This window comes from Numenius arquata, chromosome 9 (genome assembly GCF_964106895.1).
Source record: "Numenius arquata chromosome 9, bNumArq3.hap1.1, whole genome shotgun sequence".
Taxonomy (NCBI): Eukaryota; Metazoa; Chordata; class Aves; order Charadriiformes; family Scolopacidae; genus Numenius; species Numenius arquata.
This window is the reverse complement of record NC_133584.1, coordinates 36,058,629-36,081,031: the sequence shown is the minus strand read 5'-3', so window position 1 is coordinate 36,081,031 and position 22,403 is coordinate 36,058,629. Positions and strand designations below refer to the sequence as shown.

The following is a 22,403-nucleotide window of genomic DNA, read 5'->3' as shown; positions in this document are numbered from 1 at the left end:
ATTTTGTTGTTCCCATGATCTCAAATATAGACTCACGGTGACATGATGGTGTTAAATTGGTTTTACTATCTAAAGAAGTGATAATGGTATAAATCACCCTGTTATCAGTATAATTGTGACTATGCTAAACTACACAATGTAGTCTAAAAATGGAGTTTTAAAGCAATGTCAAAAATCATATGGACTCCAGTCCTAAATATTCCAGAATACCAGAAAATATGAGTTCAAAGTTTCCATCTGTATTTGTAAAACTTATGCAGCTTTAAACTGTACTGATTTGTGCAGAACTGAATTGCTGGAGTTTATCTCATGGTACTTCTAATTAGGCATATAAAATACAGTATTGTACGGCCACCCAAACATCTTGAATTAAGGTATTCAAGATTAATAAAAGAAAAAAAGAGCATTGATGAAGTGGATTATAAAGATCAGATTGTCTTGATAATCAGAACTATCAGATAATCAGGATGTTTCTTTATAAACAAAAAAGATTTCATTATTAGTTTCCAGAATTACTTGTTATAAAGTATATAAATAAATAAATAAATAAATAAAAATAAATAAATAAAACGGATGTGTTCTTCCACACATGTATTCCACATGTATTTTTTTCAAAAAAAATCCAAATATCACTAGCACAAGATAAAGATAACTAAAATAAATTCTTTCTCTTTAAGTTTCCACTATTTTGTGTCTTACCTTGTGTATTAGCATTAAAGTAAAACAATAAATATTTCCTATAATCAACAAGGAATTATATATGTTGTAAACTGTAACTTTTATTATAACATAATACAAAAGGTAATAATAACAATATTGCATACAATCTTTTGTTTGGTATCTATTTATCATAGCAAAAAACATTGCTATATTTCAAGTATATCAACCAGTATTTGAATTCTATACAAAGATGTAAGTCAAATATTGATACATTTCAATATGCTTTTATTTATTGTGAACTTCACCAAACTGCTCATTCTTAAAAGACACAGAACTATAAACAAAGGAACTGCATACACCAGTTTAGAATTAATGTGTGATTACATACGCTTTAATTTATGAAGCAGCAGCTTTGTAAGGAAATGCTTCTAGAGTTATTTTACAGCAAACATTTCCATCTGTTTTTCTAACACTAAACCTCTAAACTTTTGCATACACATTCACATTTACACATGCAAATAGTCCAAATGGCCTCAAAAAGGCTATGCACATGAAAATTTTTCAGGACTAAGACATAAATGCAGCTTTTAATCGCTGGTCATGGAGAGGTGTTTTTTAGTAGGGAACAAAAAAATTACAAGCTTTCAGTTCTTATATTGCCAGTTAATTTTTATCAGGACTAAGACAGCCCTATACAGAACTGAATGTTTCAGAGGGAGATAGTCTGACATTTCACCATCAAAGGACACGAAGAAGGTACTGAAGTACCATTTGTTGAAAAGGGGGAAACACAAGTCCCTACTTCCTTACAGTTCTCCTATTGAACTATTTGCAGTTTATTTCTGTGTCTTTTTAAATTTTGCAATACATTAACTTGGAAGAATCTAGCTTAATCAGAACTTATTTAACATTTTCTTCATAAGTACATTTAATTTAAAAATGCATTTAAATTAAAACACAATTCAAGTGACTACTTGCAATTACTATTTGCCATAGTTTTTCATCAGTCCTGGACATTTTAATAGTACCTGAATAATGCATTAAAAGATGCCACTCTAAAACCGGCAGTAATTTGTATCATTTTACATGCAAAATATGTGCAGTAGTAATTAGCTGACCACATAGTTTATAACTGATTTGGCTCAGTATCTTCACAGAATATGTCCCAGATGTTATTGTAAAGTTTTTATGAATGTACAAAAAACAAAAATAAAAACCCCTTTATGATGCTAATAAATACTCTCAACTTCTAAGACCATACACAAGATTTCAATTCTTCATAAACATTTGAACTAATTTAGTAAACATTTAGGAAACTGTGTACTGTGCTACAGATTTTAAATGTGACAGCTGACAACATAGATTTTAAGGATGATGATCAAGTCAATGTTAGTGCAGCTGTAGCAACAGTAAGACATGTAAAAGCTTACAGTTTAGTTTCAACTGATTGAGTGTATTTTTCATAAGATTCAAGGATTGCCAATGATTTACGCTCACTACATAAATTCTAAATTGCCAGTAAAAATAGGAAATAAAATTTAAACCCTTTAAAATTATTTTTGGAAGTATTTTTCAACTGCACAAATAAGGAGTTAGGGCAAGGCATTAAATTATCCATTTCCTGCAAATAAATAACACTTTAAACAATAATAGTGCTTTAGAAAGGGAACAATCTTGGTATTGAAACTGATAGAAATACAATTTGTGCATATTAATATTTTTATTACCTATGTAATTCCAGCAAAATATTTAGCCTCCAAAATTTATATTAGAAGCCAAAATGTGTAGTCCTGAGAGCTTGCTTAAGCAACAGCTGCAGGTTTTGCCCATGGTTCTTTAAAAGTAGCCAATCTCTAAAAAGGTGATTAAAAACAAAATGTTGATTCTCAGTGCAGAGTACAAATCTTTGTCCATGCGGTTGACAGGTTCATTTTGTGTTACCTTGCACCACAAAGCCTATTAAGACATTTATTGTATCTATTGTAATTTACATAAATGACAAGGTGCTAATCCTTAGCCTATACACAGGTAGGATCGGATTCATCTGTTCTAACTTCTGAATTCAAAGATAATCATCTACACCCTGTGCCTTAGATAGGCCATCTATCGGACGACTAACACAGGATAGGACCCAAGCTCCTTTGCAGCCAAGAGGATGGATCACCCAGAGAGTGGTCCATTTTATCCTAAGGCAGGTACTTCAGAAAGCACATATGATAAATCACAGCCTGAAGGCTGCCTATTTCTCTCTAGTAACTACAAGCAGATTTAGGATGATAAGCTCAGACTTGTCATGAGGTCACGCTCAGATTTGCCTCATGCCACAACAGTTGTAAACAATATATAACTATTTTCAGTAACTACAAGGCACACGGCTAAATAAAACCTGAAAACAATCTTCTCCTTGAAATTAAATAACATCCAGTCAAACTATGAGCACCAATTCCAAATACATCAACTGATGAATTATAAAACACCCCATCCTTTTGTTTCCAAACTGCTGGGTTTGAGGTCATTCAACAGAGACTCCCAAATTTCAGTTTCTGAAACTGTAAGTTTCAGACCCCACTTGTCTATGTGATACTTAAAATACGGAGCCGGATATAAAGCATAAAAAACATCGCATAAAGATCAACTTGCCACAAAGCCTCCACTGTCTTGGCATTTAGAGAATTTTGCATGAAATTGGGATAGAAAAATGCCATTTATTTTATCTGTCACTAAAAGCAGCTTCTTTAGTAGCAGTTAAACATGGGATCATAAATCAAGATCATAAATCGCAGGCTCTAATAGCTAATTATTTTTTTATTGTTTTATCTCCAGAAAAAAAGTCACCTTGGTTGCACTGAATATTCATATGAAATCTCTGTTTAAGTTTTACTTTCTGATTATCTTTTCCACACTGTTTTTCATCAAGGAAGAGAAGCCCTGTGTTTTATATCATCAAATACAATTTAAAATTCCACAAGTCTTCTAAATGTACTGCAATATTTGGGAACTAATGAACAACTTCCGCTCAATGCATTCCTAATGAATTCCCTGTGGTAGGGCAGGCTTTTGTTGGATGTTAGTAGCAGAGAAAATGATGGTTTAGTCTTCTAGAATTAAGTTGGAAATGATGGTGTGCTTCCATAATCTTCCCCCTCACAAGCAGCCGAAACGTTGTAAACAGATCTATTTACTTCCTGGATTTGGCATTCAAAACTGATGCTTCTTCCTTATCGGTATTTTTTAATTTTTTAACTAATTAGAAGTTTTAAGTCCACCTTCTAGAGCTTTGTTTAACTGTTAAGAGATCCACCACTAAAAAAAAGTCCTTCTGATTTCTGCATTTCTGTGTTTGTGCTGCTGCTATTACTTTTCTGGTCTTCAGAATTCTACTCTACAAAAGACAGTATACTGGAGCTTAAAAGTCAGTACCGAGGTAGATGGACATTAAACAAGCCCCTTTTTTTTTAATTATTTCTGAGCAATCATTACATCTCAGCGCTTCCTACAGATTCCTCTAACTCTGCAACCCAATGAGGAGTGCATCTGACCGAGTATGAACATGCAGGAACAAGACTTGATGCATCACAACATTTGGTAATTATTCTCTTGAAAACATATTTGTCTAGACTCTGATCCATAGCAGCATTTTATTTCTCATTAATTATTATTTTGCCTCCTCAAAATCTCCCTTGGAGGGATTTTTTAAAACTGCACTCAAAGTCCAATCAGATTGCCTTAACCAGTTCTCTTTTATCTTCTAACTTATTAACATGCTCAAAAGTTTTTTTTCACTATTTTCATATACTGAAATCCATGTTCAGCGGATGTTTCAGATACTCAGAATTACTACTTTAGGTAGGTTTCTTTTTGTTATGAAATAAGGCTCCATATTCTGCAATTTAGATTCTCAGCAGATTTTTAACAGATTAGCTACTTTATTATTGAGTTATGTTAGATCCCCCTGGACAAATACCAGACAGTCCTCTCCTAAAATTTTTGATTTGTTGAAGTGTAACATTAGTCCAGCATCTTATCTGCTGACGCCTCAACCTCTAATTTTCACTGGATAAATTAGTTCCCAAGCTAATATCCTGTGATGAAGATAGTTGCAGTATAACCATAAATGCAGTTTATCTTCAATACCCTCTCTAATTGGATTCTTTACTCGGTTATAATCCCACAAAGCAAATGATTCTGTCAATGGCTTCCAACTTCTGGATGGTTCACTCTTCTCAGACCTGTAAGCCTGAGGAAGAAAGATATAGCTGGAGCAAACTTAAATCATTTCCATTCACAATTTCGAATCTGTTTGCCTTATAGCGTATCTGCTATTAAGCAGTCCACTGCTGAGGCATTGTGTAACATGCTGCACCTGGCACGACAGACTCAATAAAATTGTCCTGCACGTACTGTGTGAAGTTCGCCTAGGTTTGCATGCTGAAGTGAAATCAGAGATCTTTGCACTGGATGCACAAAGCAAGCACTTTTAAAACATAATCTTATTGTATTTTCTTTGAATTCAATTGTTTCTCTTCATCTCTGTACTGCTGTTTTTTCTGTTTGCTTCATTACCTCGTTCTTGACACCCCCCTCTTTGTATGTCTTTGCCTTTTTTTCCTTCTTTTTATTCTTCATTATTATAAATTTTTTTTGTGCTCTGCTTCTGTTTGACCATTTTCCGCCTTTTACCTCTTCTTCTCTGTACATGCCTTCCCATCCTGCTGCTTTCTCTTTTTTTTTTTTCTACTGTGTGCAGAAAAAATCCTGCCACACACGGTTCATCAGATAGAAGACAGTAAATGTATGGGAATGTTGTAGAATCCTATCATGGGAACAGTCATTTCCGTCACGTCACTGTATCAGTGCCAGAATAACTGCTACTGGCGTATTACAAATGCCTCAGACATACAGTCTGGGTGAAAAAAAAAACCAGCCACTTTCTAAAACATGTGAAAACTGTTGCAGAGAAAAGTAAACATTTTCAATTCCAACATCAATCTAGAGTACACCACCGGGGGTTCTTCATCACCTGCAGTTTACATCTTCTGGATCACTTGCAAAGTCCATTTGTTGATATCGAAAAACATACAATGCATAGGCTTTGAGGATTCCCTTGATGGTTGGTTGCCTCTATTGTGCCATTTGGTTGATTTTTGTTAGTGAAATACAGGACTTTGAAACTGAAAATATTGCCTGACATGCCTAGACACCACAGAAAACCAGAAAACAAAAGTTTAGTGTAAAAATGTTCACCAGTGCCTGAGGTTTGTTGCTATACACATGCTGTCTTTTTTTAATTGACTGCCTATTTCCTTATCCACACCTATCTGGGACTTAAAATTCAGGCATCCCTGAGCTTGATCCTCCTGGAAAACTCAAATTACTAGTTATGTTATCAGCTCAGAATTTAGTTCCAGAAAATGTGGCAAACAGTGGCACAATAGACCTCTTATAAGAGAAGTTGCCTAGGAAGGCAAACCCTGACTCTACCTGACAGATTAGCAGCTAGGTAGCGTATTTAAACTCTGCTATAAGTTATCATTTCTGAATACAGTGAAAGTCCTTACTTCTCTATTCAGTATTTTTCCATCTGAAACACACAACCAGTCTAGGGAAAAAGGACCGAAGCATTTTATGAGCTATCTTTGGTTGGAAGTGTGTCTGTGTGTTAAAATCCTTGCGTTGGACGAGATGACCTCCAGAGATCCCTCTCAACCTAAACCATTCTGTTATCCTGTGGTCTTCTGAGGCTGAGGTGTAACTAGAAATCCAGATACCACTTTCTCAAGACAAATGCTCCAACTACCACATTACTGGGCAAAAAGTGAACAGTAGCATTACCTCATCACTATTTCTGGAGGAAAGACAGATCCTAGTATTTATTCCCACATAGGTTTTCAAGCACTTAGTCTCTGAGGTATCTACCTCTATGTATTTTCAAGTCCAGGTATTTTCTGAGCATGATATAGTTTGCATTACTAGTAAACCTCAAGGAATCTCACTGTTGAGTTTCTCTTGAACCCATGTATGCCTTTTTGTATTCACAAGTAATCTTAGATAAGTAGCTCTGTGTAAAGCAAAAGAAAATGGAAATGAAAAAGAGAGACCGCTCAAGGGCAAGTACCATTCAGGATTATTTCAAGTTTAAAAGAAGGTACTCTAGAGAAAGATAAACACTGGCCAAATCCAGAGTTTGTAGCACTAGAGACTCCAAACTCTTCAATGCCTGGAGTTTTCGGAATAACTTACATCAAGAACATTTTTTTTCTTAGGAGTAAACTTGTTCTATCACTTTTATACCTTGATTCTACAGTGTATAAAGTCATATATTATCAACACTATAATAAAATTAAAGTATGCAGGGTATTTTTTAAGGTGCAGGTAACAGTGTTATGAGTTCTCAGGGGGACAAAATAAATTTTATTCTGTCATCTGTGACAATAAAAATAAATTTGTATAATAAGATGGGTACGTTTATATACACGTGTTATTTTTTTCAATTTCCAGAGAAAACTAGTCACCATTAGTAGTTACAAAACAAAGAGCAAAATTACTAAATATATTCAATCTTTTAAAAAAAAAAATCACAATAAAGACTATTATTTCAGTTCATCTAAAATGTAAAAATCTGGTAGTATACTTTTCTACTGGTACAAAAGAAACCCTGTAACAGTGATTCCAATAACTGTGTATTACATAAGAATCTTTATATTTACCCACGCACTGGAATATTCATATTCCTTGCAGATTTAACAACTTCTTCAAATTTTTCTATGCTTTCTTCAATTGAACAATTAATATTCATTTTGCTAAAAGATTCAGATGCTGCACCAAATACTGAGACTTCTGTAGCCCCTGCTGCAATCTGAAAAATATATTTCAATAAAACAGAATCATAACACTATATTAAGAGATTAGGTTAAGCATTTACTTCTGCATGATAGTCTAGAATTTTAAAGTAGATTATGTCATCTGTACCTAAAATATAAGTGTCATTCACATTTTTTAAAATCTTTTGCATACAAACAGATTGAATCAAATTTTGAGTTCATTCACTATGGCGTATTTCCTTCCTCTTCTTAGCAATTAGGTAAACATATTTTTAAAGTGATAAATGATAAAGGTATTAAGATGTAGGAAATCATACGAACCAACTAAGAAAATAACAATGACTGATACTTATATTCATTTTTCAGAAAAGGAAAAGATCATGTAACAACTCTGAAATATCCATCCTCTGTACAAAGCCTGTTCCTCATGAATGCCAGGAAGTCATTCTCATGCTTAGGAAAGCTTTGTGCCTGCATGTGCCTACAGCAGCAACAATAACCAACAGGGATTTCCTTGTCAGAGCCAACTCGAGGATCAAGGGCTCCATTGATCTCGGTGTCATAGTCAATATGGAAAATGTGTATGTGAGAGTCTGCTGAGAAATAGTCTCAGAGCAAATACCAGTCTAGAAAATGTGTAAATGTGGTGACTTCACTGAAGGGGCAATTAGCTTGAGCTCAGTACCTCAGTACTCAACTAACGTGAGGCAAACTAGTATATACTGAAAACCAAATGATAGAAGAAAACAATTAAGCTTAAGAGAAAAACTAATTAATTCTCACTCTCCAATGAGAATAATACTCTTGTTCTATTAAATAAATGGAGCTTTTCCCTTTACTCTCTGCTTCTACACGATAATGTCTAAGCTTCAGCAACCCTTTCAGGAACAAATACCCTTTCAAATAGAAAGAAGAAAAAAAAATAGCAGCAACAAAGAACTCAGCAATCACCTACAACTATTTTTGCATTGTTTTCCTTTCATTATATCACTAAATGCAGTATAGAGATATAGCAGATTTAATTCAACTCATACAAGCTACCATTGCAGACAAAGTTGTGGCACTATAAATCTGACTATTGATAGTAAACTCACCTATGTACAAGATTCTGTTTTAACAGAGATCTCATACGCAGTATAGAAACTGAAAGACAGTTCATTTCATTTAATTGACTCTTTCCTCATTCTTCTTCACTACTTTCCAATACGAGGACACCCTTCAGAAACTTTTCTGGGACCAACAGAAGAACTGTCTTTCTCTTTACACACAAGCATCATTTTATAGGAAATTGCAAAGACTGTTTGATCAACAGTTCCATTGAAATACCAATATATAGATCTTAACATCACTCTGTGAATTTGCCCATTTTTCACAATGAAAACTGAGAGATTTTAACTAAAAGAACTATAGCTTAGTTCTAACAGGACAGGTTATATGACATTAAATAGCTAGTTTATCATATTGAACTGAAATGGTCTGAAACACGAAAGAGGTAATTGTGGATACCTTCTATGAAGGTACTTACGGCAGAATGAAAACCTTGAAGATTAGGCGTCAGAACAGGATACTGGACTCCAGGGTGCCGCTCAATGCCCGTCATTACTTCTTTGTGATCTGCCATCTAAAATATATAAATAATTTGTACTGATCAGCAGTTCTTTTCTGATTTTATACAGCTAAGCAGAAATTGGCTCAAACTGTGTTTTTGCCTTCATTAGGTATACAGTTCATACAAAAAGTGTAACAACAAAGGGGTTAAACTGCAAGTGCTCGTCTTTCGCATTTCTTAACTTTTGAGTACCTGAGTTGCAAGCTTTCCAGTTCTATATGAATACAGAATTGGGGCTAAGATTTCTCCAGTGTTTCTTTTTGTGTGTATGTGTAAAAACACAATTTGCATCATAAATTGATAGACTTGTGATCATGTTCATCATCAACTATTATTGCAACTGTGAACTTACCTCAGTGGACCGAACAGGTGGAATTAACAGAATAACTGACGTATTAAAACCATCCAAATCTTGAAAACTTCAGCACTGATAAATACAACTTCACAATTTTAAGCATAAGTGAACCTGAATTACTCAATGCTGTAATCAGCATATTTGAAAAGACTAATCACAAGTCTATCCTTAAAAATATAGCAAAATCCAGTTCTCTGCGCAGTGTAACATTTTAACGTACTTCGAATTTTTTTTCAAAAGAACAAAAACCTTATTACAGCAAAGGCAAACATCATTATTTTATGCAAGCATTTGTTTTCCTTAGCCTCCTCTCACAAAAGAAATTCTGCCTTTTTTAGGATATTCTTACATTTTTCTCACTCAAGATTAAACATACTCCATCTACTAATCCAGAAGATGAATCAAGACTTATTCATGTAATAAACTGTGGATTATTTAGACAAGCACATTTTTCTTGAAAGAAGTAGAGGAAAAATTAGTTTATTTTTTAATGGTGTGCATACCTCTAAACAATACAGTTAATAAAACGTATCCCTCATATTTCATGTCTTACAAATTTTGAGTTTTAAAAAACGAATAGTGTATTTTCAATGCTTTTTTGATCATCTCTCATCAAAGCAAATCTTCCAAGCAAACAATATTAAATTGAATTTCTGATTCGTTCCATGCTGATGAAAAGTCCTTTGAGGAATACCATATGAAAAGATCCATGAACCACAAAGCTTTCATTACTCCTTATTTTCAAGAAATACTTTATTGATAGCTTTGCAGTACCACAATACTAAATATGTGATATTAAATTATACCAGATTATTAACTGACAATACTACTGGCAACCTGGAATCTTCCTGTAACTGGTTTCCTACTATGAAAATTCATGGATTAAAAATATCAGAAAAATTTATGTATGCCTCCTCAAATGTAAGCCCAACATGTATGCATAAGGAAGTGGATATAAGGTATGAAAAGTGTCCTATGGCCAGACATAACTAATTTCTCATCAGGAAACAAGTGATGGCACAAAGCAACTTTTTGTAAGTGCTTCTGCATAAAGTAAATCAGTGTGACCACCTAACATATCTGATAACCTCACAAAAAAAAAAATTGTTTCAAAAAAAACCTTAGTTTTTTAAGAACAATTTTTCATTCCTTAATTTAATATAAATAGTATTTACATTTCTCAGGGCAAGGAAGAATGTTGGAAGCTAAATAATTAATTAAATGGCAAATGTTGGAACTAATTCCACACTTTAAAATTATAGCATGTCTTAAAATATAAAAGAAAACTAAAATGACACTTTTTCAACTAGTATAAAGCTGCCAGGTCCAAATAATATTTTATGTATTACATTTGTCCCATAACTATTTTTCCTGTAAGTAAAATCCCATTTTAACACATATTGCATGTTTTAAGATTTTAAATTGTAATAAAATATTTCTTTTCCAAATTTCTTTAAAAATAAGCTTTTTAATGGTAGGTATTTATAATTTTTGGCCATTTAGGTTATAGGTGTGGGATCCTGTTTTATATGGCACCTAGCTACTGTGGAACTTTTTCTTTTGGCTTTTTTCAGTAAAAAACTCTGCCAAAAAAAACAGTGGATGGGAAACCATAAAAGAGCTTTAAAATACTAAAAAAAGAAATAAGTGAATGAGTGATCTAAACATAACCGTGAATTCTATTCCCATGACCTATGAAAAGAAAAAAGAAACAAGCAAAGAAAAGGCAGTCAAGACTGCAATCCCTATCAAAGCAACACAATCTTATCTTTTAAATAAAAAGACATTTTAAACACAAATTAAGCCATTAAAATAAAGTATTCAGACACAAATTTAAGATAAGGGACTGTTGATTTTTTCCAAAACTGACAACCTGTGCTAAATTTGGTACTCCAAATGGCTCACAGGAAAAGGAAGTAATTAAACAAGAAAGGAAGAAATCCACCTTTGCTTTAGAATTTTCCTTCTACTGTTTAAAAACTTACATTATTCTCTGTTGTTGTAACTGCTAAGGTCCGATGCCACTTGGAAAAACTTCGCCTAGCCACTTTTAATTGGCACAGCATCATTGCCCCTGCACTGACACCAAAGAAATTCTGCATTGTGGCTGTTCTCTTCCCCTTTCCTATTACCCTTCCTCTAGGCCCTTCCCTGGTGATCCCAAGAACACTGAAATAAAACAAAGGAGGCCCTCAGAGTGCTGTACAGCCAGTTTGCTCTGCTAACTCATGAATAAGAAAAAGTATGATCGTACCATTTTTTTCTCAAAGGAAAGCCTGGAATACAGTCCAGGCCCAGGATGCATTCTCAGTTTAAAGTGGACAAACTTTATACACATTGGGACAGAAGATGTGCAACAAACAATGTTAAAAAATGAAGTATTTTCTCAAATAATTAATTTTATGTTTTACTTTGTAAATAACTTGTTTAGTCCTTACTAAACATAAGTACTCAAATGCTTCTGTGCAAACAGGTCCATAATTTCTTGAAAATGAGTTTAAATTATATAGACAAGTACTGACTTATTTCCTGACTTGCAGGGAATAAGTAAGTTTTCACAAACAGGAGCTACCTAGCTAACACCAGGACTAAGGCTGAATTTGCAGGGTTAAATCTCAAATGAAAACCTGGCACTCCTAATGCCAATGTAGTTTTGCTGCTGACTTCGGAAAGGCTTGGATTTCTGCTGAAATGTACCAACTGTAAAAATTAATTTTTGAAAATTAATGAGCAAATTATTACCATTCATCAAAACTTCACAGCAACTTTTAAACTGGGACACTCTAATGGTTCCTCCCTGCCTGAGCAACAGTGCAGCTGCACAGCAGTGTCTAAGCCCGTGTTTGGCCATGTACCTTACTGACTGGATCCTGACTATGTCTCCCAGGCTTGACTTCTAGGCTTAACCTGGGACCTGCTGCATCACTGTGGACTCATCTGAGCATGTGTACTCTTGCCTGCCCTGGTTACCCTCACCAGACTTGCTCTGCTTTCATGGACCATTGGTCAACTGCCCTTTGGTCAACAAGACTACAACCTCTGCTCCCCTTGGTATCATGCTTGGCTTCCAGCTGCCCTTCCCTTCTGGAGCAACCTGCTCTTGCTGCTGATGAGTCAGGGATTTAACCGCTTTCTGCCCAGCTTACTGGCTTTTCTTCAGTTTTGACTACTTTTCAGTAATTAGCCCAACTTCAGCTGACCTGAATGAAAGTGCAAAACTTGAGAACTGTGACAACAGCATCCCACTTTACAAATAAACAACATTATCTTGTAATGTATTATTATCTTGTAATTAACGGAGCAGGGTTTGTAATTAATGGAGCAGGGTTTGTAATTAATGGAGCAGGGTCAAGTTGGAGGCCTGTAACCAGTGGTGTCCCCCAGGGGTCAATACTCAGCCCAGTCCTGTTCAACATATTCATCAATGACTTGGACAAGGGGACAGAGTGTATCCTCAGCAAGTTCACCGATGATACCAAACTGGGAGGGCTGGCCGACACTCCAGAGGGCTGCGCCGACATCCAGCGGGACCTGAACAGGCTGGAGAGCTGGGCAGAGAAGAACCTAATGAGGTTCAACAAGGGCAAATGTAGGGTCCTGGACCTGGGGAAGAAGAACCCCAGGCACCAATATAGGTTAGGGATGGATCTTCTGGAAAGCACTACTGAGGAGAAGGATCTGGGAGTCCTGGTGGATAGCAAACGTTCCATGAGCCAGCAATGTGCCCTTGTTGCCAAGAGGGCCAATGGAATCCTGGGCTGCATAGGGAAGAGTGTGGCCAGTAGGTTGAGGGAGGTCATTCTCCCCCTCTACTCTGCACTGGTGAGGCCACAACTGGAATACTGTGTCCAGTTCTGGGCTCCCCAGTTCAAGAGAGACAGGGAACTACTGGAAAGAGTCCAGCGAAGGGCAACTAAGATGATTAAGGGATTGGAGCATCTCCCTGATGAGGAAAGGCTGAGAGAGCTGGGGCTCTTTAGCCTGGAGAAGAGAAGGCTGAGGGGAGACCTCATCTATGTTTACAAGTACCTAAAGGGTGGGTTGAAGGAGGAGGGAGCCAGACTCTTTACAGTGGTTCCCAGAGATAGGACGAGGGGCAACGGGCACAAGCTGGAACATAGGAAGTTCCATTTAAATATGAGGAGAAACTTCTTTCTGGTGAGGGTGACAGAGCCCTGGAACAGGCTGCCCAGGGAGGTTGTGGAGTCCCCTTCTCTGGAGATCTTCAAGACCCACCTGGATGCAGTCCTGAGTAATGTGCTACAGGAAATCCTGCTTTAGCAGGGAGTTGGACTAGATGATCTCTAGAGGTACCTTCCAACTCTGACAATTCCCTGATTCCATGACCTCTGCTCCATTTTATGGTATAATTATACAGGCTATATTACTGGAAAACTCCACTGCATGGAATGGCATTTAAATTGAAATAGTTCTGAATGGTGATGATTTTACGTACCTGAGGCACCCATTTGGATGAAACAAAACTGGTCACTTCTATTGCTGGCAGGCCCGTTTTGGAAAGCCGGTTGATTAACTCGATTTTGATATCAGTTGGGACTATCGCCTACGGACATGGAGACATACTATAGTAAAGTACTTCATGCGGTAAGAAACTTTTGTAAGTGAAATGTTGTCAGTACATAATCAATACTTTTTCTTTTATATAATGAACTATAGTCATACATTATACCGTAACTATGTTGTTTCCTGACAGTAGGAAGCTACTGCATAAGCAAAGCACTAGGCAGTACACATGATCCTAGTCCTTTTTTTGTCCACCACAAAAGAATGAGGAACCACTTCTGTGTAAATGGTTATAGATCTGGCCTCACTAATTGTTAGTAACCAAACACCAACTTAGAAAAGAAGCAACAAAGGAAACAGTAAGACAAAAGAGTCCAACCAGAGAAAAAAGGGGTAAAAAAAAGCTCCACAGCTGAGGCAGAGTAATTGCATTCTGTTACTACTACTAACATTTTTGATATCAGTAACGATATATGTAAGCTTATCCTCATGTTGGTGGAAAGCGATGACTGTTTTGATACACATACCCTATTTTACATAGTCTCTTTCAATCTTCTTCCATGCTTCCCTGCCACCCTTTAGGCAATTAATATTATCAAAAGAGTAATTTCTTTTTTTTTTCCATACCCGTTCAGCAGGAAATATGATGAAACCTATTGTACTATTCCTAGTGTAGTAGCACTTGTAGCACAAACACATATTATGAAGAAAGCCAGTGTTTCATGGCATTTATCCATGATGTTATTGACTGACAAAACAAATTCCAGAAAAAGAAATAGTATTTGAGTAACAGAAAGGCTAGTTAACCAAGTATAGAAAGAAATTATATGATTTAACGTCTGGCTAAATAGTAATATACTTCTATTCTAATATACAAAACAGTTATTAATATGAAAAGAAATACATATATTTATAGTAAAAAATGGAAAAAACACATTAGCAGGATGTACGTGTTTTACGCAACGAAAATAACACAACTGTCCATGTCAAAACACACACAAGGAAAAAAAAAAAACAAGAGAAAAATTACCTTTTCATTTTGTAATCCATCCCTTGGCCCAACTTCTACAATCTTTATGTACTCAGGCAGTCCAGATGCTTGAGATTCCTGAAATAAAAATCAGTACTGAAACACAAAACAATGAAGGTCACCAAGATCAAAGGTACAGCTCATACTTGTCCTCTCATATGATTCTGGGTATAAAGTCATATTGTCAACATTAAGTTTGCTTATGGCCTTTAAAAATCTGTAAGAACATGTTCCACACCTTGAGTTAGGGAAAAAAAGTTAAAAGCAGAAGTTATTCGTGTGCATGTTCCACTGCTCCTCTGAGGCCACAAATGTTTATTATAAAAATGTACATAAAACCATAAATGAACATTGTGTTTTACAGAGTGAGAAATATTCCCATTTCACAAAGCTTCTCAACGAACAATCCAGCCCTCCAAACTTCTAACAGAATGTTCTCAATTTAACTGAACAGTTACTTCTCTGTAAATGTTTGCAAGACTAGGCTATAAATCTGAAAATAACAGAGCAGTCAAGAAATGTTGAAGAGATTACTAATGAAAGATGAAAGTAATTCCTCTGCCTGAAGGTGAAGGTTTTAAAGAAGGATTCAAAGGATAACAAGGAAGGCCCCTGGTAGACAAGAAGAAGAATTTTCCAGGTGTAAGAGCAGCTCTGGAAAGACAGGAGGCTAACAGTGACAAGAGGGAAGGAAGGCAGTGGTAAGGTCAAAGGGCTAGGGAGAGCACATGGAGTTGGAGGGGGAGGAAGGAGAAACAAGAACAGAAAAGCAGGTGAAGGGAAATGAAACTTACTTTATTATTATTTAGCTGCTCTGTTATTGAATCAAGTTGACAGGTGTGGCAGTTAACATAACCTGGGCCTTTAAATCCTGAAATAGTTCAGAGCAGTTGCTTAAGCTGACCCCCAAAAGCTGTGTGTCTTCAAAAATACATTAAACAGCCAACTTGGGGCAGGCCGCCTGTACCCAGAGGAGCGGACAGGAGGGAGGCAGACAGCCTCGCCAGGAGCTCTGCAGACTCCCTGTTTTCTGTATTGCACTGAATACAGAATCCGACCCAGTGTCTCCATTCCAGCGTTGAAAGCCCATGCTCGGATTAGCATGAGCTACCTGCCGGAGGGCTGATCCTGCTGCACTCACCGCATCCCCGGAGGGTTACACCACGGGAACAACCAGCACCGCCAGCCCAGGGGAACGTCAGCTCAGCAGCTCACCCAGAGCCCAGAAGTCACTCCTGCAGTGCATAAATATGGCCACTAATCTCACATCACCCGCAACCAGATGAAAAACCCATTTTTCATCCCTCCCTGTCTAGTATCATCAGCTAGCTTATTAGCAGCTGCTAATTTCTCCTCCTGGTAACAGAAAATGAGCACTCCTGCAGCACCTTTGATTTCTCCCCACGTTCTCTGTGCCTGTGGATTAAAGTAAACTCTCTGCAGCAACAGCCACAATACTAGCCAAAATACAATAAACATATTTCAGAGCATTTACTGTGTATTTATCTGAGTCCAGTAAAAAGAATGGGAAACAGCTGTATAGTATCTATTTGATCACGTGGAACATCTGGTAAATTAAAACTCTGTCAGGCTGTGCTAAGCCCACACTCACTGACAGTATAAACCTACTTAAATGTGAAGGTAAAACCTTCACATCTGCTGCATATTGTTTCTCTTTTTTTAAGTTATTTTCACAAATATGGCATCGCTTCAGGACTACGGGCATAAATCTGGGTTATTTCGTGATTATCAGATCCTTCTTGTTACAAGACAAATGCCACAGCTGCACTATGAGTAAAGCTGTGACTGGGGGAAAAAAAAAAAAAAAAAAGAGCTAAAATAGATGATGTGAACCAAAGCTTAATTTAGAGCATGAAAAATGTCCATAAAACTTTGGTGGCAAAAATGTTCTATTTCTAGGCCAAATCCTGTAAATCCTATTCAGTTCCTACTATGGTAAAACTTCTGCTGAAATCAAAGAGCTGTACCTGTCTTTACAGAACAGTTCACACAGCTACAGCACGCGCAGTAGCCATTCACATGGCCATTCAGAGGACATCTGCAGCCCTTGGATTTCGGCGGGGACAGAAGTTTGGAATGGACACTTTAAAAGGCATTCAAGTACTGACTTTTATTCTCCATCTGTGATATCATCTCTTTGAGCCACAGTCCAGGTCTCTCATCCCCTGATTTTCTCTATAGCCTTCCTGTCCACTAGACAGTCTCAACTCCAACTCATTGTTCTTGAACATGACACTGAGAACCCGGTACAGGATGACTCCCACAAGGGCCACGCAGTGGAAATTCAAGGCAGTACTACAGATGAATCCTTCCATTCTTTGAGCTGATGAACTAACAGCTTCGAGTACATAACGTAGTTCTTAGTCCAGAAGAGTCTTGCTTTGCATTGAATTTCATCTTGTTTCATCTATAGTGCACTGATTGCTCCTGTCTTCAAGGTCACTCGGTTCCTCCTGTGTGGTATCCACTGTGGTACTGTCTCCTCCTGCCTTTCTGTCATCAGCAGATCTTACCACCTTAATATTTCCTGGTGAAAATGCCTGGACTAGCACGATTACCTTACTTTACCACAAACATATATTATCTCAAAAAATTTGCGTTAGTGCTATAGAAGAAACACATCTTAAAAAAAAGACCTGAGGAACTCCACCATCAATGTCTCTTTAATAAATGGCCTAATAAATCTGCATTCAACATTATCTCTTATTTCCTCCTCAGACAGCTTCTTACTCATCTCACAAATTCTGATCATCCTTTTCCCCAACTTAACTAATAATTTCTCTCGTGCTGCATTGCTGAAGTTCAGATAACAAACAAGTAAAAGGGAGGCAGAATACTTAGATTCAGGCCTGTGTGTACTATTTACGCATTTCACAGTGGATAAAACTCAGAAACAAATCAGAGACTATATGAGTACATGTACTATCTTCTGCTAAGATGACTGTAGCATTTTTCCATTCTGTGGTCCAAGCCGAATCAGAGGAGGAAAGGAGTACCTCTTCACCTTAATCTCACCTGTCCTATGAATGAATATTCAGTAACCTAGCAGTTATGCTATCCTTCCAAGAATTTGGAGATACGTACTTGACAATGTTGTTGGGAAGAAAAAAGAGATTCCCTGTTTTCTTACGAAGTCTTCTGATGAGCGTCACGCTTGCAGAATATTTGGACATCACTTGGAACACAGCTGAAAAAGTCACCTGAGCCACCAGTCACATTCAGTGTCAGGCTCAATGCCATCTGCATTCACCAGGCAAGTTTCAAACCCACATAACAGACTGAAGTCTTTAAGAACTTACGCAGAATTTAAACACGTCTCTGTTTACTATCTGGATGGCATTAGACCTTAACCAGGACTTGGGCTTCCTGAATTGAGGGATCGAGTTTCCCGAACTCTAACTGGAGGATTCCAAATGTGCACCATCCCCTTGAGTAAAAGGAAGGATTTTTTGAAACAACAATGAGACAAACTTAGAGAATTTCAACACCTTCAAATATGGCATTAAATAGTCTACAGATAATAAAAAGAAAAATGAAAAATAGTTTTTATAAGAGAATTCAAAAAAGATAAATACGCATTAAGCACTAAGCATGTCAGGTAAAACAATTTTGTTTCAGAAAAAATATTTACTAAATTGTATTGTATTAAGTATTTTCATGTAACGAAGTATAAAAAGTAATTATGGTAGATATTTAGAGGTGACTGCTTATTGAATTATATAGTGCCTCTGTTAAAAACTAATGACTACCAAACTACAATGTTTGAAAAATCAAAAAGGAAATAGTTGACATAAAAGACTAAGAGCCTGGAAAATTTGTTTTTTCCATGTATCAAGCCTTGCCAAGGGAGAACAAAAAGCATATAAAACCACAAAATATTGCCTCCCTCAAAACAGAACGCAGCCAAAGAGTCTTTTTTTTTAAAAAAATTAAAAAAGGAAAACCATACCATTCAGCTTGAGAGACTGAATGCCAAATTTCTCTATGGAAACATTTTCCCTGAGGTATAAATAGCTGAAAATTCAAGTTTATTACAGAAAATCCTAGTAAACCTTAATTAGAGCAGTATAATCTTCTTAAGATAACCATAAATGTAATCAAATTAAATAAAAATACTTTTTCAAGCTCTGTCACTGCTTCAGAACTTCTAGTAAAGGTGCTGAGGTTCATTCATCCTTCTGATTTTTATTCCATGCAGATCATTCATATCAGCACTGGTAGCACAGGTAAATATTACCCAGAGCTGCTCAGAAATAACTGAAAGGACTCAAAAGTAAAGGAGAAGAATCTGAAGGTTCGGGTCTTTTCAGTCTTTCTAACCAAGCAAAAATGAAGCTCTGCTTTCCTTTTCCACAAGGTGGTGTTCGGGCACAGAGGACAACTGAGCAAAGGTAGGTCCATCTTGTGCAAGGAAGAATGATTCAGGAAAGCAATTTTAAACAAAGGTCAGCAGGGAGGTGGCATCATAACTCTGTATGTATACGTGCAGTGATGTGAACAAATGCCCAAAAACTGGGAGAAGGCTCTGAGACAAATAATATGATTGCTGGAAGGAGAACAAAGAAAACAGTGGTCAATCTTCTGAACACATAGATGCCTCTAAACTTTACAAGACATAGAGGAAATAAACAGGAAGAAATAAAAGTCTCAGTACATAATCAAATAATGATTGAGGTGGTATTGCAGAGACTTGTTTATATAGTTCACACTGCTGAAAGGCAGATATAAAACATTAATTCCCAAGTTAACTAGAGGGAAAATGGAGAAGATTCACCCGTGAGACATAAAGAATATATACAGATATTCAGAAAGCAGTGGGACATACCTGGTAAATATCCCTCAGCAAAGATAAACAGAGTATTCATTCTAGAACTTCTGCCATATGCTGCTGACATGACCACTGGAAGAACAGTAGCCAGGAACAGGCCATGACCAGCAAAAAAACTCATCAGCCCTTGAGAAGCTTTCATTAAGTAATTTTTCTTATGATACCACTGCATATTCATGACCTGAATGATAACACAGAAATACCACAAACAAAGCAGTTGCAAGTGCTTTAGACCACAGGACTGGAATTCAAAATTCCATGGACGTACTATAGAAATAAATATGATGCATTTCAATGAAAGCAATACGTAACACAACACTTAAGACTATCCTTATTGTATCTGATATTGACTAAGTAAAAGAATTTTTGCACATCTGCCCCTTACAAATTCTATTGTGTATCATGCTCATTTCTCCATTTTAATAATTTTGACCCCCCAAAAAAATATTTTTGTAAAATAGAACATAGAGAGTACCCAACAAAACAGTTCTATAGAGAAGGACTGGGGTATTAAAATGAATAACAACCTGAATGTGAGTCACTAACATCACGCTCTCAAGAAAAAATAAAAGAAGAAAATGAAATGGCAAATCTAATCCTAGGCTATAAACAGGGATGACATAGATAAAACAGTAGCCTGACACTTAAAAGAGTAGGAATCCTGTGTCTAGTTTTGGACACCCTTTTGGATGCCCTACTTCAAAAAAGAATTTAATCAACTGGCGATCATCCGTAGGAGAGCAAAGCATAAAATGCAAGTAAATCATTACAGAATGATAATAGTTAGTTGCAGAGTTAACTTATCTGGAATAAACCAAATAATCCTTGAGGTCAGAAGGAAGCTCTGGAGACTACCCAGTTCAACCACCCCTGCACAAAGCATGGTCAACTAATGCAGGTTTCCCAGAATTGTATTTAGCTGGGTCTTGAGTATCTCCAAGGATGGAGACTCCTGGGCAATATGTTCCAGTGCTGACCACCCTCACAGTAAAAAAGACTTTTCTGATCTCCAAATGGAATTTATTGTACTTCAGTTTGTGCCTCTTGTCCTGTCAGTGACTCTGTCTTCCTTATTCACCCTACTAGATATTCCTACATATAAGATCCCCCTGAGCCTTTTCTCCAGGCTATACACTCTCAGCTTTCTCAGCCTGTCCTCATATGACAGATGCTCCCATGCATTAATCATCTTCATGGCCCTTTGCTGGGTCTGATCCAGTATGTCTACGTCTCTCTTATACTGGGGATTAAACCTACAGTTATTACTTTAGTCCACTTCTTCAAATTTAATTTGAACGTGCTTACAACCTTTATTAGAGGGGTTGTGTGAGCTCATGAAAGGCTAGTGATTTACATATATTGGGAGATTATCTGAACTGACTGAGAAGTCACTGTAGGGATTTCTATTGTAAAGTAATAGCTGTAACATTCCTACTGTCATTTCCATTAATTATTAGATTCTAATATAATCTACTAGTACACTTACTAAATTGTTGCAGGGCTGTTTACAATAAAATACAAATCATTCATATGAAAGCAGAAGAAATATGATTTTAAACACAAGGGAGTTCAACTTCACTGTAAGTGCTTATGCCGCTTGAGTGGCCAGTTGTTTGATCTAATTCTGCTTACACAGAGGACTTTAATGGTAAACACAAAGGTCATAAAGTGCAAATAATATTAACTAATGATTAATAAGAAAAAACTATGACTTTTACTTAGAAATCAGAAATTAATATTTTGTAAAAAGAATTCTACCTAGTGAGCAGTGATGAACTGACACTTCAAATTATATTAATAGGGAATGCTCCAGACTGTAAAAAAATGTTGCTGTGTTAAGAATAATGTTCTTACACAAAACTAGAAAATTCAAATCACACTCTTAACTACACTACTCACGGACATGCGGTTATAAATTTTAAAAAGCAAAATACCACCTATATATTACTATTCATTTTGGAAATCCTTTAGAATAGGTCTTCCAAAGCTACAGAAGACGTGGTTTAAGAGTGGTATTCAGCTCAAGGTTAAGAAACCTCAGCTCATTCCTGCTGTCTAAACATATGTACCTGAAGTCATCTGGCCTCCAAGTGCTGCTCAGGAAGGGCAAGGGTCCCATTTTACCCATTTACTGTAGGTCCAATTTCAAATCTGTCAAGATATCTATACACTGCAGGGAACCTTTAATGGCACTAGAGACATCTGTTAGGCAACTGAAATGAGATTCTAAGTGGTTCCCCGCATGCAGGTATCTAAAGGCATGCTCAATGTTTAAAATCCCATTGCAGCTGAAGGAGTTTTAATTAATATGGCCGATGGAGATAAAGAATAATTCAGGTCATCCTAAGGTTCACATCTAGCAGCTGATGATATCAATCACCAGGTTTGTGTAACCGCCTGGGGACTGAATGCCACTCCAGAAGGAAATAGGTCTCTTGTGCATTTTACAATGTACAGGATATGCTTACCCCATAAGGACGTCTCATATAGCCTAGGCGTCCACTGTCCACTTATCTAATCCACACTTCCTAAGCTTACCTGTGAGGATGTTATGT

The 22,403-nt window shown here is 36.6% G+C and overlaps 1 protein-coding gene across 2 annotated transcripts in view; it reads right to left on the bottom strand.

Moving 5' to 3' along the window:
- HMGCLL1 (3-hydroxy-3-methylglutaryl-CoA lyase like 1) overlaps nt 1–22,403 on the bottom strand; it is a 78,801-nt gene that overhangs the window by 39,671 nt on the left and 16,727 nt on the right. For both annotated transcript variants that reach the window (XM_074153306.1, XM_074153305.1), the window contains 4 exons: nt 15,000–15,077; nt 13,902–14,009; nt 9,007–9,102; nt 7,368–7,516 (listed from right to left, as the gene is read on the bottom strand). In XM_074153306.1, coding sequence (XP_074009407.1) covers nt 7,368–7,516; nt 9,007–9,102; nt 13,902–14,009; nt 15,000–15,077 — 431 coding nt within the window. The remainder of the gene's footprint in view (nt 1–7,367; nt 7,517–9,006; nt 9,103–13,901; nt 14,010–14,999; nt 15,078–22,403) is intronic.